General features: G+C 35.1%; 1 protein-coding gene and 1 pseudogene across 1 annotated transcript; one reads left to right on the top strand and one right to left on the bottom strand.

Moving 5' to 3' along the window:
* Positions 1 to 2,909: 2,909 nt before the first annotated feature.
* On the bottom strand, positions 2,910 to 12,431 carry LOC111985761 (subtilisin-like protease SBT3; annotated as a pseudogene).
* A 2,861-nt stretch (positions 12,432 to 15,292) lies between these two features.
* LOC111985754 (2-methylpropanoate--CoA ligase CCL4) lies at positions 15,293 to 17,330 on the top strand. Its single transcript, XM_024017402.2, has one exon. It carries the CDS (start codon positions 15,434 to 15,436, stop codon positions 17,084 to 17,086), a length of 1,653 nt encoding a protein of 550 aa, XP_023873170.2. The 5' UTR covers positions 15,293 to 15,433; the 3' UTR covers positions 17,087 to 17,330.
* The last annotated feature ends 2,906 nt before the right edge of the window (positions 17,331 to 20,236 follow it).

Raw genomic sequence — 20,236 nt, forward strand, 5'->3', positions numbered from 1 at the left:
AGGATTCTCACTTTGAAGCCAATACATTATTAGTACTCTATCACATGCCTTCCTGTTGAAACCAAAATTCAAACTTTTTAAACTCTAAAACCAAAACATTATATGTCATTACAGGTTAATTTTGCTTCTCTCATTCCACTGTTTCAATGAAAAATGTTTTTGGGAGGATGACTTGTTTTGTAGAAAATATTTTCTGTAATAAATAACTTATTTTTCAATTGATTCCAAGTTCCAACCTTGAAAATATGTCTGGTATCTAGTGATATAATTTTATATATAATTTTTCTTTGAAAATAAGCTAAAAAATATTTTGTATTGTTTGGTTCACACAAAAATAAAATAATTAATATTTTACAACTCCAGATAATTATATAAACAAAAAATTTTATTTACAAAGCAAAATTCAAACGAGAAAACACTTCATATTTTTGGGCTATTTGGGAGCTTTAAATGGGAAAACAGACCCCTAATTCAAAATTTATGCAAAAAGTTATGTGGAAAGTGACTGGTAAAATTCTTCATTTGGGAAAAAGACAATAATCAATCAATTCTAGGTCTAGGAAGAGAGAGCAAAGATATAGAAGTTATCTCTTGAAACATTATCCCCCTTCTTGTTGATTGTATTTTTTTTTTAATAATAAATTTGATTGTAGTTTATTTATGGTGGTCTATTGAGTATTATATTATATAGTCCCGAAAAACTTTTTCCACTCTATTGGTTTTATTTTTTACTGATTTGATTGCAATTTCAATAATAATGCTTATGGATCCGTATCATGATTTTAACAACCATGCCTATGAATGATATGAGTGTCAACAAATTATAACTTTAAAATTTGAAGATTGTCACTTGTTCATGTATTGATAATTTTGTACTTCTCATTATTTTTATTTAATGAGTAGATAGCAGGAAGGGGTCAAATTTATTTTCATTCATTCGTTAACATATATAATTATTAATAGTAGTTTTCATGATAATGCTAAGGAGTAGTTTTAGGATCACAAATTATTACACAATATTTTTACAATAACTTTAACGTGACAAATTGTGAGTAGTTATTTATCACGTATATACAAACTTATTATTTTTTCTTCTCTAATTATACTATCACATTATAATTATAACAAAATATTGTAAAAAATATCATAAAATTGTGAAAAATATCATAATCCTCGGTCGTTATATAGCATAGAGCCATAGACACATCAACATTAAAAAAAAAAAGCTAAAAAAATAAAGAAAAATGAAAAAAAGAGGTGTAAATAAATACGCCTCTCACCGTGGCCACAAAACAGTTGTACTTTGCTTTTCCAATTTCCATGACAAAGACAGTGCCTTTCCCTTGTACTTGATGAGCTCGTGAACCGTGATGGTCGGCGAATGGTGACCACTGATCACCTTCAGCCAAAAAAGGAGCAGACTAGCAAAGTTGGAAATTTGGGCTGTTCCTAATAAAGGTTTTAAGTGTGGGGCCAGGGCTCACCTCAGCATCCACTTGCCGTCGGAATAATCCAAAAGTATATCTCTTTTGTTTTACCAACTTTGAGCTCACCTCAGCATGTACCTCACCTGACCTCACCATACACTGTCATCCAAACAATCCAATAACAATCTAGGACTACCAATAGCCAATAGCAATCATGTCCAAGAGTATGTTTAGTATAGTAAATTTTAAGGAGGATAGAAAAAAAGAAAAGAAAAAAGAAAAGAAAATGGAGAAGTAAAACTTTTTGAAAGATGCTTGGATGAGAGAGGGAGAGAAAGAGAAATGATAGTGGGCTTACTTGAGTCTATCAAAAAGTGTTTTTTTTTTTTTTTTTTTAAATTGAGAGAAAACTTGGTGGGGAAAGTTTGATAAGTGGACAAAAATACTCATGTGCAAGTTGCACATGAACTCCTTCACTTCAGTACGTATTGTTTTGTTTTGTTTTTTTATTAAATTCCAATTTTAATAAATTTTTTTTTTGTTCTCAATTTATTTTTTCATTTGCTTTCCTAGGCTTTAGTACCCTTGTTAAGTGTTTCTTTTGTTCTCATTCCGGTTTTTTTTTTTTAGACATGATTTTTATTTTTTAATAAATTTGGATGACTGAATTTTATTTTGGTTGTTTGTCACATTTTTGTTTCAATTGGGCATCATTTTTTTAACAAAGGTATATGAATAAATTTATACAATTTGTTTTTATCCCTTCACTTTTTTACTCCCAACCGAACAAAATGAGGGAAATTAAAATTTTTTCTATCCTCCTACTTTTCTATTCTTCTAACCAAACGAACCCTAAGATTTAATTAAATGGATTGAAGTCCCTTCTCAAAAAATAAAAAGAAAAAGAAAAAGAATGGATTGAAGTTGACTAAATAAGCCAAGTTAAATTGAAGTAGACTAGAAAAGACTAAAATAGTCGGAATGAACCGAAATATATCCATTGGACCGAAATCTATTGGGGGAGAATATCAGAATAATAAATCATAGGCCTAGATCTAGAACGAGATTGCTGCTAATGGTCAATCGGCACAAAGCTTTGTCCGTGGGAAGGCTGTGAGAAATCCAACTTTTTCTTCCATAAGTTTTTGGCAGTATTGTACTTGATTCCAATTTGGAGTTAGGTTGCATATCAGGTAACCATTTTTTTACCATATTAACCACTACTTTTATTCATGAACCCAAAAAAAAAAAAAAAAAAAAACCGTACTACTTCCGGTGAGGTTCAACCATTTTTTTTTAGAACTCTCTCCTTTATGGTTTTCATAAAACTTCTAGTTGAATCTTTTTTATTCCTTTTAATTTCTTTTGGGCTTTGAGAGACTTTGATTTGTGCTCATATGTACGTGTTATGAATGAGTAAACAAAGATTTTTATTATAATATTTCTGGTCGTTTTTTTGTGAAGATTTTAAGTGGAACTCTGTTACCTAGATAATTAAAAGGAAAAAAAATGTTAAATATAGTACAAATTTTAGTATAAATTTTTTAAAAACTAATATAACAATGAATGTAATTGATGGACTTTAACAATTAATAAATGAATGTTTGAATTTATTTTTATAATTAGTGATAAATTAGCTTGTAAAGCTTTTTTTTTTGAGGAAAAATTAGTAGTAAAGCTTATATGGTAAAAATTGGTAGTATTTCTAATATCATACTCTAAGCTAACATTATTTGGTAACTTGTACAACTACTTGTAAGTTGTAACCCATCCAGGTGCATAACAACTTGTGGTTAACGTTCAAATGCACGCATGAAATACCATTTTATGTTATTTTATTCTTAAAAAAAAAAGTAGTTTTTACTTCTTTGAACTTGTTATGAAAATTTAATCCAGCCATCTTAACATATTTTATATTTGGTTGGATGTTCTATAATTCATCCACATTAAATGATTGCAACTATATATAGCTTTATTAAGAGTAAGAAAGAAAGAGAGAGATTTTTATTCCTGTATGTGATATTTTTATTTATGCTTGCAAGAAAGTCATTTTGGTAAGAGTAAGAAAGAAAGAGAGAGATTTTTAAGTATTAAACATAAACAATGTCAAAGCATTTTTATTCATGATTTACATCTAGTTGATGCACTAGAAAATCATCGCATATTCTCGCCTTTTGTTTTTTGAAAAAAAATAGGAATATAACATACATCAGAATAAGCAATATGACAATGGGATTTACTGTATGATTTCCATTTTCTTCAACCCAGGTAAGTGCACCAAATGAAACTTCTCCATTGTTGTTCCCTTCAGATCTTATAGTAACTGTATATGACTACTTCTCAAGCTTATTTCTAAACAGCAACGTTGTTGGTGAAACTGTAACCGTTGAACCTTTTCGCAGTGTGACATTTGCCTTGTAAGTCGTAGCACCTTCTCCTACATAGGTAACAATTCTTTGAAAATTCTGACCGATTGATGTTCTATTGTGACAGTTTAACACAACAAATGATGGGTAATTACAATCAGAAGAAGACTTTGAGCAATCATATTTTTTTTGATCTAGTAATACTCAAGATTTTGTTCTCATCAAGGTTCATAGAGCATAAGAAATTCAGTCTTGTGGGGTTGCATCATAGATTAGACCCGGATCGAGTGCTTAATTGGGATGAATTTGACCTGCTCCCATAGCTAAAGGTGAAGCAATTGAATTATTCTTGTTATCCTTTATTGAATTATGAGTATTATAATATGTATCAGCAGTAGTCATAATGGCAGATTTAATAGCAGTAGGACTCCAATCTGGATGTGCACGTTTTAGAAGTGCAGCCACACCAGTAGCATGTGGGCAAGCTATAGATGTTCTAGACAAAATTGTGTAGTCACTGTGTAAAGCTCTCTGTTTCCGTTCTGTACCTACTTCAATATTTGAAGGCCAAGCAACCAAAACTAGAGTGCACCAGGTGTCATTACATCAGGCTTCAATATGCCTGGAAATCTTGAAGGACCTCTTAATGCATTAGCAACTACACTTGGTGCAGGCTTAATCCCTGTAATGGTCTGGAAGAATGTCATGGTAGCTGAGGGCTACCCCATCACTTGATGTAATTACCATACAAGGAGAAGGTGTCTCTTTCATGAATTGTTGGTAATAAATATAGCTCCCAATACGTATGAGTATGACTTGGCTATACGTTCTATTCGTTAGGCAAGACGACGATCTCCATGGCAAAGGAAGATAGTGCTCAATTTTGCACATTTTAACTCAAAAAACACTCACATCAGTACTCATACAAATGTGCAAATATATAAAACTGCTTTGTAAACAAACAGTAATCGTGCATATATGCATGATTATTGTTCATGTGCAAATGACTTTTTTATTCTTTTTTTCTCTCTTGCCAAAAAAAAAAAAAAAAAAAAAAACCGTACTACTTCCGGTGAGGTTCAACCATTTTTTTTTAGAACTCTCTCCTTTATGGTTTTCATAAAACTTCTAGTTGAATCTTTTTTATTCCTTTTAATTTCTTTTGGGCTTTGAGAGACTTTGATTTGTGCTCATATGTACGTGTTATGAATGAGTAAACAAAGATTTTTATTATAATATTTCTGGTCGTTTTTTTGTGAAGATTTTAAGTGGAACTCTGTTACCTAGATAATTAAAAGGAAAAAAAATGTTAAATATAGTACAAATTTTAGTATAAATTTTTTAAAAACTAATATAACAATGAATGTAATTGATGGACTTTAACAATTAATAAATGAATGTTTGAATTTATTTTTATAATTAGTGATAAATTAGCTTGTAAAGCTTTTTTTTTTGAGGAAAAATTAGTAGTAAAGCTTATATGGTAAAAATTGGTAGTATTTCTAATATCATACTCTAAGCTAACATTATTTGGTAACTTGTACAACTACTTGTAAGTTGTAACCCATCCAGGTGCATAACAACTTGTGGTTAACGTTCAAATGCACGCATGAAATACCATTTTATGTTATTTTATTCTTAAAAAAAAAAGTAGTTTTTACTTCTTTGAACTTGTTATGAAAATTTAATCCAGCCATCTTAACATATTTTATATTTGGTTGGATGTTCTATAATTCATCCACATTAAATGATTGCAACTATATATAGCTTTATTAAGAGTAAGAAAGAAAGAGAGAGATTTTTATTCCTGTATGTGATATTTTTATTTATGCTTGCAAGAAAGTCATTTTGGTAAGAGTAAGAAAGAAAGAGAGAGATTTTTAAGTATTAAACATAAACAATGTCAAAGCATTTTTATTCATGATTTACATCTAGTTGATGCACTAGAAAATCATCGCATATTCTCGCCTTTTGTTTTTTGAAAAAAAATAGGAATATAACATACATCAGAATAAGCAATATGACAATGGGATTTACTGTATGATTTCCATTTTCTTCAACCCAGGTAAGTGCACCAAATGAAACTTCTCCATTGTTGTTCCCTTCAGATCTTATAGTAACTGTATATGACTACTTCTCAAGCTTATTTCTAAACAGCAACGTTGTTGGTGAAACTGTAACCGTTGAACCTTTTCGCAGTGTGACATTTGCCTTGTAAGTCGTAGCACCTTCTCCTACATAGGTAACAATTCTTTGAAAATTCTGACCGATTGATGTTCTATTGTGACAGTTTAACACAACAAATGATGGGTAATTACAATCAGAAGAAGACTTTGAGCAATCATATTTTTTTTGATCTAGTAATACTCAAGATTTTGTTCTCATCAAGGTTCATAGAGCATAAGAAATTCAGTCTTGTGGGGTTGCATCATAGATTAGACCCGGATCGAGTGCTTAATTGGGATGAATTTGACCTGCTCCCATAGCTAAAGGTGAAGCAATTGAATTATTCTTGTTATCCTTTATTGAATTATGAGTATTATAATATGTATCAGCAGTAGTCATAATGGCAGATTTAATAGCAGTAGGACTCCAATCTGGATGTGCACGTTTTAGAAGTGCAGCCACACCAGTAGCATGTGGGCAAGCTATAGATGTTCTAGACAAAATTGTGTAGTCACTGTGTAAAGCTCTCTGTTTCCGTTCTGTACCTACTTCAATATTTGAAGGCCAAGCAACCAAAACTAGAGTGCTCCAGGTGTCATTACATCAGGCTTCAATATGCCTGGAAATCTTGAAGGACCTCTTAATGCATTAGCAACTACACTTGGTGCAGGCTTAATCCCTGTAATGGTCTGGAAGAATGTCATGGTAGCTGAGGGCTACCCCATCACTTGATGTAATTACCATACAAGGAGAAGGTGTCTCTTTCATGAATTGTTGGTAATAAATATAGCTCCCAATACGTATGAGTATGACTTGGCTATACGTTCTATTCGTTAGGCAAGACGACGATCTCCATGGCAAAGGAAGATAGTGCTCAATTTTGCACATTTTAACTCAAAAAACACTCACATCAGTACTCATACAAATGTGCAAATATATAAAACTGCTTTGTAAACAAACAGTAATCGTGCATATATGCATGATTATTGTTCATGTGCAAATGACTTTTTTATTCTTTTTTTCTCTCTTGCCATCAGGTTGCTCTCTCATCTGTCTTCTTCTCACAACAAAAAAAGAAAAAGGTGGGTGGGGTCATGTGGATAGTGGTTTGTTTGATATAATAAAAAATTAAATAAATATTATTATATATATATATATATAAAACCGAAACTTCTGGAATTTTCACAATTTTTCACGTCAGCACAATATTTAAATAAGATTATTTTTGTTTAGTCAAAACTTAACAATGACTGAAACTCTATATCTCTAACAAGTCCAACTTAGGGTCCGTTTGGTTCTCGTAAAATATTTTCCGGAAAATACCTATTTTCCGGAAATGCTATTTTCTGAAAAAAGAAAATATTTTTAAGTGTTTGGTTGTATTATGAAAATTGTTGTGGAAAATATTTTCATGTGTTTGGTTCTGTTTGGAAAATGTTATTTTCCGGCAACAACAACAGAACAACAATAACAAAAAATTGATTCCCGCGACAACAACAACAACAAAAAATTGATTCTGGCCACCACAACAACACAACAACAACAAAAAAAAAAAAAAATGATTCCGGCGACAACAACAACAAATTGATTCCGGCAACAACAACAACACAACAACAACAACGAAAAAAAAATTGATTCCGGCAACACAACAACAACAACAACAACAACAAATTGATTCCGGCGAGTTTGAAAAATAAAACTGAGATGGGTCTGGGTCTGGGTCTCGGCAATGGGTCGACGACGACATCTGGGTCGAAGGTCTGGGTCGTCAAAGGTCTGGTTCGAAGGTCTGGGTCATCGGTCGAAGGTCGAAGGCGATGGATCGAACGTCTGGGTCGAACGGTTTGGGCTTTGGGTTCGTGGGTCGCCGGCTCTGGTTCGAAGATCGGTGGGTCGTGGTGATCGTGAAGATGGGTTTGCCGGCGAACTCGCACCGGCGAGCTGGGCTCTCTCTCTTCGATCTGGGCTCTCCGTTTCTTCCTTCTCTCTCTCTCTCTCTCTCTCTCTTCGTGCTCTATTTCTCTTTTCCGGAAAATTGTATTTGAAGTGAAAATGGAAGCTGAAATGATTTTTAGCCTTGACCATTAGTCAACGGAAATTAATTTCCAGAAAATTGGTTTTCCGTGCGCAACCAAACACCCGTAAATACTGAAAAGTATTTCTGGAAATACTTTTCACTCGATTCAAATGCAGCCTTAAACTCAAATTCATCATTATTTTATCTTTCTAACAAGTCCAATTTAAACTCAAATTCATCATTATCATTTTTCTTAAACAAATGTGTTCTTTCCTCACTATATTATTTATCATTAGTCCATAACATGCTCACATTGAAACAAAAACAAAAGACACATTAATTCTCGATGAGACTCCAAAACCCAATCCAACTCCAATACATATTTATAAGTGGTGCAAGTGTTGAATAATACTTGATTGCTGATTTTTACGAATTAGTGCAACCGGCAATGGATATTTATAAGTGGTGCAAGTGTTGAATAATGCTTGATTGCTGATTTTTCAACCTTCAATCAGTGACGGAACTATAGTTGGACTAGGGGGGGCAGTGGCCCCCTGTAAATTTTTTCAAAATTTTTTTAGTGTATATATATACATACATGTGTGTATTAATTTTAGCAATTTGTTTCAATAAATTTGCACTTTGCCCTCTCAACAATATTATTGATCTTTTTAAAGGCTTAAAAATTTTTATTGATCTAAAATTTGAAATAAATTTAACAAGCTTAACAACAAAATTTACCAATAACAAACTTAAACCCAAACAAGACCCCAAAACAAACCCACACAAGACAAAAACAAAAAATAAAATAAAATAAAATAAATTTCAAAGCCAATTCTAACTAGTCTAAGTGAACTCCCACACACATTTGACAACACACAAAACACCCAAAAAAAAAGAAGCTTAACTTTCTAAATTGAGAAGTGCTACGTCCACAACATTTTTATAACAAATCACATGCGGTAAGTTGTTATTGGTTTTAATTTGAATCCACGACTTAAATTACTTTTTAGCTCACTCATGACAACCAATAATAACCTACCACTTACGATTTGTTGTGAAAATGTAGTGAAAATATTGTGGACATAGCATTTCTCTTCTAAATAAATGCTTACTTGGAGTTTCAAAAAAAAAAAATTGTTTATACTTTTGCCCCCCCTAACTCTAAGTCCTAGTTCCGTCCCTAGGTCTTCAATGATAGCGTATAGTTATAAATCTTGCAATCAAGTTTAGATATTTGTTTACCATGACCTGATTATATTAATATTGTTACATGATGAAAATTTTTGTGATTATAAAGCAATTATTCAATTTTTAAATCATTGATTTGTGCCCTTTGTTATGGATTCAGTTTTGGGCATAAAGAGTAATGGAGATAACCAAAGCTGTAATGGACATAGATTATGAATCAATCTTATGAGGTGATGTCAACAATTATAACATACGGTATGAATTTTGGTACAACTACGCCTCCATAGCAACTTTCTTAATAATTTTTAATTTCTGTTAATTTGTTAATAATTGCTAATTGGAATTTCGCTTTAATGTAGTGACTATGACTCTCTTGCTTATTAATAAAACCCACACATGCGATCATAGTCGCCTCACCTGATGGTTCTTCTTATTTATAATTTGTGTTGATATTATTCTTAGTTGAGAAAGAAAAGAAAAAGTTACCCAACATAGGTAATCCCGTTAAATTTAATTTTATAGGAGATGCTACTCTATATAGTTGAAATAGGTTTGTATTTGATTTGATTTTTTTCACTTGTAGTTATTTTGGTCAATGTTGAATACTTTCTTGAATTCCAAATGCATTAGGATTATGATTGTCTCAAGTGAAGAGAGATGTTTTTTAAAATTTTCATTCAACCACTCCCTGTTGGTGCATCTTCACATTTTGAATTTATTTTGATCTAATTATTATTCCTATCTTGCATGCTTTCTTTGCAGCATAAAACTAATCATGATAAGTTTGCATATGTAATGTGTGGTCTTATTAATAGTTAAATATATATATGGGGAAGTATATATCTTAACTTACATTTTAGTTTAATTTTTGTTTTTATGAATTTAAAACAATTATTGATATTGCATATTTTGTATAACTATTTCGTGCATCGCATGGGCTAGTAACTAGTTTAAATAAAATAGATAATAGAATAGATAAACTGATGTGGGTGTTTTGTAATAGTGAGTGTGTAAAATAGAAAAAAAATATGTTTTTTCTTGCAAAATAGACAAGAATTTTGCATGGACTGATGCAGTTGCTCTTATAGGCAAAATTTGCTGAATAGTACATTTTTAGAAAATCTTTTGGTGAATAGCATGCGTTTGAAGTTATTTAGTTATGTAGATTGTTTTTGGAACTTGAGTTTGCCAAACTCGAGTTCTAATTGGTTTAGTCGTCTAATGTGGATTTAAAAATTAAAAAAAAAAAAAAACACATGGAAATAGAGTTGAGCAAACTCGATTTCTAGCCCAGTTTAGACCCATCACTATTGCTAGCAACAAATCGCCACTGCCATTATGGTGGTGGCTTTCAACTCAAATCCTCTTTCTCTGTCCATTTTGCACAAACCCATTCTCTCTCCATAGTTGGTTGATGTGTCACGACGATGGGTATTTGGGTTGTTGTGCTCTGATGGGTTACGACAGCTGATGTGTGTATGGTTTTTGTGTTATGATGGGTCACGATGGTCAACGGGTATGGGTTTTGCGGCTTGATGGGTCACGAATGTGAGGGAGAGAATGGGTTTGCTGGGATTTTGTTTGGCTTGGTTTGGTGATAGGCTTCGGTGGGTGCTTCAATAGATCTGTTTGGTTCAATGAATTTCCTATGTGGGTTGGTGGATTCGAATGGTTTTTGGGTCTAATGGTGTGTGTTGTGTTTGATCTTTGATTGTTTAACTTGCCTGGGTTTGATTATTTTTGGGCATGAAGTTTATAGTTTTGATTTTTTGGGTTTGACTTTGTTGGGTGTGTTCATTGTGTTCATGGTGTGAGAATTTTCATATATAGGCCTGGAACTCGAGTTTAGGAAACTCGAGTTCTATGTGGTTTTTTTATTTATTTTAATTTTAATTTCATATCAGACTTATACTCGTTGGACCTCAAGTTTGTTGAACTTAATTTTGCCAAACTTGGGTTCTAAAAACAGTCTATATAACTAAATAATTTCAAATACATGCTATTCACCAAAAATTCTTCTAAAAAGTTATTATTCAACAAATTTTGCCGCATATAGCCTTTTGTCATACACAAGTGGCAGGTTTTTGAGTACTCCATTGCCAATGAAAGTGATCAATCCAGTAATGGTGAACCCATTTCCTAGAGTCAAAGTTCCGGCATACCAACGATCAATGTTGCCGGCTGTAACAGTTAAGACCCATGGGTATCCATTGCGTATGATTTCATTGCCTAACGACCCATTATTCCCAGCCGAAGTTGAAAGCAGCACCCCTTTCTCCAACGCACTAAATGAAGCTTTTGCCAAAAAATCCCTATGTAGTTGTACTTCATTTGCACGAGAGGACATAGAGATGGAAATTATTTCAACACCATCAGCAACTGCTTGGTCCATAGCAGCAAGAGCATCAGAGCCATAGCTTCCTTCATCCCAAGAAACCTTGTAAATTTCTAGCCTAGCTCGTGGTGCAACACCCTTTGCTATTCCAGAAGCATAACCAAAATAATTTGCTTTGTTTACATAATTCCCAGCGATTATAGAAGTATGACTCCCATGCCCTCTAGTATCCCTAGCAGAGTTCATGCCAATCTTAATGTTGGGATTTTTTTTCAATTAGAGCCTTATTGAAGTACCTGACTCCTATGAGCTTTGCATTACGCATGGAGGAATTGAAATTTTGTCCCACCTCACACGTTCCCTACCATTTTTTGGAACTTTTGGAGGCATGCCAGTGTCTTTGAAGCTCTCACTTTCTGGCCACACTCCAGAGTCAATGACACCAACGATAACGTCTTCACCATAATTCGAAGCAGGCCATAGACCTGTGAAAGTATTGAGGTTGAGAAACTTAGGTGCGTGAGTGGTATGAAGAATGAGACTCCTATCCTTTATAGCAGAGATGAACCCCAGCGACTTTTTTTAGAGCCTCTAGTTCATACAAAGAGACGAGAGCATAAAAACCACTAAAAACATGCTGATAAGCATACACAAGTGATGGTGATGATTGATAACTATCGAATGAAGCAGGGTTATGATTGATAAGTATACACAAGTGATGGTGATGATTGATAAGCATACACAAGTGATGGTGATGATTGACGAGTACCAGTTGTGATGATTAGTGAAGGGTTTAGGAATGAGGGACTCGTCCATGCTGACAATATATGTGTGGTCCTCTTTGATGAGATTGATTTAGCTTGTAGACCTACCAACAAGCAGCCAAGCAAGAATAAATATGGAAGAGGAACCCCAGTAATAAACCCCATTATTTCATTAACTTAACAGCTAACTTTTCCCTTAGAATTGAAACGATATTGCGAAATTTTTATATAAGCAATGAACATGGGCAAGTCTTTCTGTTCTATAATTAACAAGGGTACAACAAGTTCATTGTTAACCACACAGTTAGGTGACATCGGCATAAAAGAAAAAACCTTTTTTTATTTTATTCATATGATCAAGAGATTAGACTTTTTATTTGTTATATGAAAAAGAATATACTGCAGTTCATAAAATCTCAAGAATATACTGCAGTTCACTAAACCTCTCAAGAGTAAAACTTTCTACAAATTACGAGTTTGAGTAGAAAACAAGACAAGGGTATCTAGATACCCTCGAAAACTTATGTGAAAGGTTTTCTAGGCAACCAAAATGAACAAGTGATTTGCTTTTAGAATGTACCAAGCAATTGCTTTTTAGTTTTAGCAATGGCCAACACTCCATTGCTTCTCTTAGCAATGGCCAACCTTAATTTTTAGCATTACTTTATTTTTTGGCCCAATGCTGAAATGGTCCCTTCTTGCATTTCTTACATTGCCGTTTCCATAGAAAAAGGTAGTGTATGGTTTCCAACGACACAAATACAAGAAAGTCTGTTTTCGATTGGTGAGTGTAGCATCGAATTGAACATCTATGAACAAATGCAGCAAGTTGAAAGGTAAGCTACCTATTAGCCAAGGCTGTAGAAGATTCTACATATTCAATTAGAGCCACTGCATCACTTGAGCTAATTATCAGATAAGGACAACGTGTCTTCTTTTAAGCTGGTTTACTTTTAAATTAAAAAAAAATTCTCATAATTGATCATATGGGTTATGGTATTTTTTTGGGATACGGGTTATGTTTCTTATTCTGGCTCTTTGTCATGAAATTCTTAGTTTATTTAATTAGATGTAAATTATTATTATTTAATGGCTTAGAAGTGAGATAAACACATATATTAATGTAGATAGTACTGTGTGTGACACACACTATGGTACACCATTTCTTAGGCCAAGTGCTTATAAAGTAATAATGGGAGGCGTCTCTCTTCAATGTAGGATTGAACAAATTCGTAAGGGTGACATCGATTCTTCGGCTCATTCTCAAAGTGAACAATACTTGATTGTGGAAAGATTCGTTCATCCCACATAAATTATATTAGAATATAATCTTGAAAGATTGAGATTGAGTAATTTCAAACATTTGTTTGTATTTCTGTTTATATAGATAAGAGACAGGGACATATAGAGCCAGACTTTAGACTTAGGGGGGCAAAATATATGCTAAAAAAATTTATTGATTCCTAACTCAATGAGACTATCTTATAAAAATTAATGTTTCTATTAGTTCTTTTTGTTATTTATTTAATTAATTTTCAAATGTTTCATTAATTTCAAACCTTATACCTCTACTGATTGAGAATTGAAAATAATATGTAAACAAAGAGAAGATAAGAAAATTCCATATGTATATAGAAAAATTCTTAAGCTACATACTAAAAAAACTTACAAACTCATGTATTAAAGCATGTGATTATGTCTACTTCAACCAAAAAAAAAAAAATGTTAATTACTTTTTTGTGAAGGATGACACATCAATTTATCATATTTATCTGTTAAAATTTGTAGCTCACTTTAAATATATATTGAAGACAAAACTTAGATATAGTATTTTTCACCAAGTTAAACCAATTTATCATATTAATTATGTCTCAACATTCAAGTTAAACCAATTTAACAAGTTAAATATTAGAAGTATTTTCTTAAAATTTAAAAGCTACACATGTAGCTCACAAACTTAACAAGTCAAATAGTTGTATTCCCTTAGCTTATGGCCACACACAAAAAAGAGTCAAGAGTGAGTGAGAGTAGTCTAAGTACAAATCATTCGTCTCTCTCAAATAAACATTCTAAGCAGAGTAAAGTGAGGGACTTTCCAGGTATTACAGTGTTTGGTAAATTTCTTTGTTTTGCCTCCTCATTCTTCAAGAACAACACAGAACGGGATGCCAAAAAGGTTTTCTTTTTTATATTTCATAGTTTAAGGATTTGTTATTTGTTTTTGGGATCTTGTTTGTTTGTTTATGAAGAGGCCATCAACTAAAGTGATGGCTTTTTTTTTTTTTTTTGTTGGTTGGGTTCTAAGAGCCAATTTGTAATAAAGTGTTGGTTTTTTTTTTTTTTTTTTTGGTTGGGTTCTAAGAGCCAATTTGTAAATTTTTGGGGAGAGGGGAGCCAAGAGTAATTATCTTCGAGCTAAATGTTAAAAAAAAAAAAAAATCAGAATACATGTATTATTAGGATTTTTTAAAAAATTCTGGGGGAGGGCCACTGCCCCCTTAGTCAATGAATAACTCCATCCTGGATATAGATATTTAAAAAGTACTACCTCCGTCCCACTTTGTTTGTCATCTATTCTATTTTGAGATGTCCTAAAATATTGTCATGTTGCTAAAAATAAAGTTATTAATTTACTAATGTTTCTATTATACTTTTATTTTATTAATAATTTAATTTTTTGATAAATTTATTTAATGGTAGTTTTGAAAACTTATACAATTTTAAAAGATAGACAAGATAATAAATGATGTTCTTTTAAAAAGTTTGACTTTTCAAATAAGGCAAACAAAATAGAACGGAAGAAGTATTTAGTAAAAGGTATTTAATAAATATGAACTAATTTTCTGTTGATTGTGTGTAAATATATGTAATAAACAACATCCATAAATATAACTCATACAAGAAGTAGAGGAGAAAACACGTAGATAACAAACATGAGTCATCCCACTCACAAGAGGGTGGGCTCCACTTGAGGGGAGGACTCATGTTAAGTCACCGAGGCATGATGTTGATGTATTGTATTTTTCCGTTTGCGTGTGAGTCATATTAGGGCGTGAGAGTTGAAAATTATGTTACGGAAACCTGATATACTCAGAGAGGAGTCGCTATGTGTGTTTGAATTAGAGACAGTGAGTGAGTGTGTGTGCCGTGAGCGTATCGGTGGGTGAATGGAAGAACTAAAAGCAAGGCCAGTGAAGTCGTCTTCTCTGACTCCATTAGGTTTCTTAGAAAGAGCAGCGACTGTGTATGGCGATTGCCCTTCTATTGTCTACAACAACACTACCTACACCTGGTCTCAGACTCACCGTCGTTGCCTCCAACTAGCCTCATCAATCGTATCACTCCGCATTGTCATCAAGAGGGGCCACGACGTGGTTTCCGTCGTAGCCCCCAACATCCCTGCCATGTACGAGCTCCAATTTGCAGTCCCTATGTCCGGTGCCATTCTGAACAACATCAACACTCGTCTCGACGCTCGCACTGTTTCTACTCTCCTCATTCACAGCGAATCCAAGCTTGTCTTCGTTGACTGTCTCTCACTCCCTCTCATCATCGAAGCCATCTCTCTCTTCCCACAACACGTGAATCCCCCACGTCTCGTCCTCATCACTGACGATGAGATCTCATCGACAGATGATTTTCCTGACACTTACGAAGGTCTGGTGGAGAAAGGTGATCCTAACTTCAAGTGGGTCCGGCCAGAGAATGAGTGGGACCCGATGATCCTAAACTACACGTCCGGGACAACCTCAGCTCCTAAAGGAGTTGTCCATAGCCACAGAGGAACAACCATCGCAGCACTTGATGCACTCATAGACTGGTCCGTACCAAAACAACCAGTTTACTTGTGGACTCTACCTATGTTTCATAGTAACGGGTGGTGTTTCTCTTGGGGCATGGCAGCAATGGGTGCTACCAACATCTGCCTCCGTAGATTCGACGCCACCATTGTCTACCGTCTGATTGAAAAGCACGGCGTGACTCACATGTGTGGTGCACCTGTGGTGCTCAACATGCTATCAAACTCTCCCACCGCCAAACCACTCAAAAACCCGGTTCAGGTACTCACAGCCGGTTCTCCACCACCGGCTACTATACTCCATAAAGCTGAGTCACTGGGTTTTGTAGTGAGTCATGGGTACGGGTTGACTGAAGCAGGTAGTATTGTAGTTTCATGCGCGTGGAAATCAGAGTGGAACAAGTTTCCAGCTACAGAGAAAGCGAGGTTAAAAGCAAGACAAGGAGTGAGGACTATTGGAATGAGTGAAGTGGAGGTGGTGGACAAAGAGTCAGGAGTGAGTGTGAAACGAGATGGGTTAACGACGGGTGAGATCGTATTGAGAGGTGGGTGTTTGATGCTTGGTTATCTGAAAGACCCAGTGGCAACCTCCAAGTGCATGAGAGAAAATGGTTGGTTTTACACTGGGGACGTGGGAGTGATACACCCAGATGGGTATTTGGAGATCAAAGATCGGTCAAAGGATGTTATTATCAGTGGCGGAGAGAACTTGAGCAGTGTGGAGGTTGAGTCAGTGCTTTACACGCATCCAGAGATTAACGAGGCGGCTGTGGTGGCTCGGCCAGATGAGTACTGGGGTGAAACGCCATGTGCATTTGTGAGCTTGAAAGGGTCGAGCAATAAGCCAAGTGAGAATGAGATTATGGAGTTTTGTAGGGCAAGGTTGGCCCACTACATGGTTCCGAAGACAGTGGTGTTCAAGGATGAGCTGCCCAAGACTTCAACTGGGAAGATTCAGAAATTTGAGCTCAGACAGATTGCTAAGGCCATGGGATCCCCAAAAGCGCCGAGTCGAATGTAGCTACCTGCGTACTCTGAAGAAAATGAATGAGTTGTTGCTTGAGTCAAACTCGCACAACTTACTCATCGTCGTCATCGATGATCATCTTCTCTACCATTAATAATTAATCATAAGAAAATTAAATGTTGTAATTGCGTGATCGCTTATGTGTCAGATATATGCTTTAGGTTAACGTTCGGTGTCACTATTATGGCTTGCGCTGTTTCTACCAAAATAATAATAATGGCTTGCGTAGTACTATTAATTGCATGTTTAAGTTTCTGTGCAATTATAGTAGAGCATAGTACTTTTTTTTTCTTTTTTACTGAGAAAGATAGAATCATTTTATTCAACTAAATGGATTTATACAAGGGTAAGTAAAAAGGGGGTCCACGGGCTAGTTGTGAGAATTAGCTAGTCTAAACCCGTGGACAAAACTTGTTTCTTGCATTTCATATTGTCCAATTTGTAATGGCCCAGCTCTCCAACTCCTTTTTTTGTCAGTTTTGCCACAAGATTACGTACTAGCAAGAAAAAGTCTGGGGCGTGTGACTGGCATTTCTGAACCCTTCCTTGAAACGGAGCCCACACATTTGTCGCAAACGGACATTTCCAAAGTATATGACTGACCGTTTCCTCATGACATCGGCATATTGCGCAATGAGCATCCACCTATCACCTTGTGATTCTGCAGATTGGCTCGGGTGAGGAGAATATTTGCACAAGCTCTCCATAGAAAATTCCGAACGTTTTGGTGGGGTATTGAGAGCCCAGATAGTACTTAGATTTGAAGAACACTAACATTTCTTTTTTCTGAACTGAATTAATTTGACATGATCCGATTTCCATAAGTGAATCAATACTTTGGTTTTTTTTTTTTTTTTTAGGCAGATTACATTACTTCTGGGACTTCAAATTGATTACACTTCTGATGGTTTGTTTGTCCATCAATCCAAATATGCTTTGGATCTTCTTCACAAATTCTCCATGTTAGAATGCAAACCTTGCAAGACTCCCTGCTCTCCCAATGCTTATCTTGTGCTTGATGATATTCCCTTGCTGCCTGATCCTACCTTGTATAGAACTTGGTTGGTGCCCTGCAATATCTTACTTTTACAAGGCCGGATTTGTCATTTGTTGTTCAACAGACTTGTTAGTTTATGGCTAATCCACTTCTAATCATCTTCAAGCTGCTAAGAGGATTTGAGATATCTTCAAGGGATTGTTCATCAAGGTTGTCTTTTACACCAGGTCCTCTTGTTCTATTTGCCTATAGTGATGCAGATTGGGCTGGTGACCCTTTGGACAAGAAATCCATCTTTGGTATTGTGGTGTTTCTTGGTCATTCCCTTTACATGGTCTGCTAAGAAGCAGCCTACAGTGTCTTGTTCTTCAACAGAGGTTGAATATAGAGCTTTAGCTTTTGCTGTTGCTGAGCTTTGCTGGATTGAAATGCTTCTTAAGGACTTGGGCTTTTTCTTCATGCTGCTCCTATTCTTTGGTTGATAACGTGTTGCTCTGCCATTGCCTCAAATCCTGTGTTCTATGCTCGCACAAACAGATTGAGGTTGACTATCATTTTGTTAGGGAATGTGTTCTTCAACATGATCTTCAAGTTAAATTTGTTGCTTCTTAAGATTAGTTGGCAGACCTCTTGACTAAACGTCTTTCTTCACCTCGTTTTCATCTGTTGTGTTCCAAACTCATGTGGTCTTCTCCCTTGAGTTTGAGGGGGAATGTAAGATAGTCTAAAGAAGAAGATACGATGAAGATGAAACGACGTATCATTTAAACTTCAAGTTCAATACGCAGCGTTTTGGAGCAGCCTTTAATGTCTAAAGTTTAAACGCATCGCTTTTAATGATACAGTTGGTTTAATCCTCTGTTTTAGCATTGTAATTGTTAGTTAATCTGTATAATAGATTCCTCTGATTCTACGCTTAGCATTCTTTACTTGATTCGTATATAAACAGATTCAGTGGCTCACAATGTAATCAATTACACATTTTATAAAAAGATCTTTTCGCTTTTAGCTCTTATTCTAGACTTTTCTGATTTTCTCTGTAGCTTTTCTTCTAGACTTTTCTCTCTAGAAGTAGTGTAGTTCAAAGTTTGATGTGTAGTGAACAAATTGAACCGTCAAGACTCGACATAATGACTGTCCACTATGAACCAAAACAAAAGTAAAATTGAACTGTATAAGAGCACACTATCAGTCTCATGCAAATTCTTGTCTATTTTACAAGAAAAACATATTTTTTTCTATTTTACACCATCACTTTTACAAACACCCACATCAGTTTATCTATTCTATTATCTATTTTCCACGTTTATTCAATAAAATATTCTCTATTTTACAATTTTTATTATTACTCCCTCACTGCCCCTCTCTCTCACAGACCCACAGCCACCATCATCACCGCCCAGCCACCATCACCACCATCATCAGCAACCAAAACCCACACAAATCAACCAAAATCAACATCAGATCAACGGTGCCGATCATCACGCGATCGACGTCGCCACAGTCATCGATCATCGCCGATCATCACGATCGATTGATCATCGCCGACATCACCGATCGATCGATCATCGCCGATTACAGTCATCGATCGATCTCGCCACGCTCATCACCGATCATCGACCTCGCCACGCTCATCACCGATCATCAACCTCGCCAAGCTCATCGATCATCGCCGATCATCGCCCCGATCGATCTCGCCACGCTCATCGCCGATCATCACCGCTATCGACCTCGCCACGTTGTGACCCACAGCGCCGACTTGCCATCGATCATCGCTGCCATGCTGTGAACTCCGGTGGCATGCTGAGAACTCCGGTGGTGAGCTTTGAACGAGAGAGTGAGAGATGTGAGATGGGAAGAGAGAGCTGAGGATGAAAGTTGTGGAGAGAAAGAGAGGCAGCGTCTGTGATAGATAGAGAGGGAGCTGAGTGGCAGTGAGAGAGAGAGAGAAAAAACTATTAAAAAAAGAAATACAAGAGCTACAGTACCCGTGTAAATTTACACGGGTACTGTAGCTCGTTTATAGTTTTACACATATTTGAATGATTTTAAAAGAACTGATGTAAAGGGTTTTTGGGTGCAAAATATGTAAAAGTGATCAAAATGTGTATTTTACACATTTATAAAAGAGCTGATGTGAATGCTCT

Source organism: Quercus suber, unplaced genomic scaffold (assembly GCF_002906115.3).
Source record: "Quercus suber isolate HL8 unplaced genomic scaffold, Cork oak 2.0 scaffold_242, whole genome shotgun sequence".
Classification (NCBI taxonomy): Eukaryota; Viridiplantae; Streptophyta; class Magnoliopsida; order Fagales; family Fagaceae; genus Quercus; species Quercus suber.

Bases quoted from the DNA above. Each gene is read 5' to 3' on its own strand.
- LOC111985754 (XM_024017402.2), top strand. From the start codon at position 15,434: ATGGAAGAACTAAAAGCAAGGCCAGTGAAGTCGTCTTCTCTGACTCCA.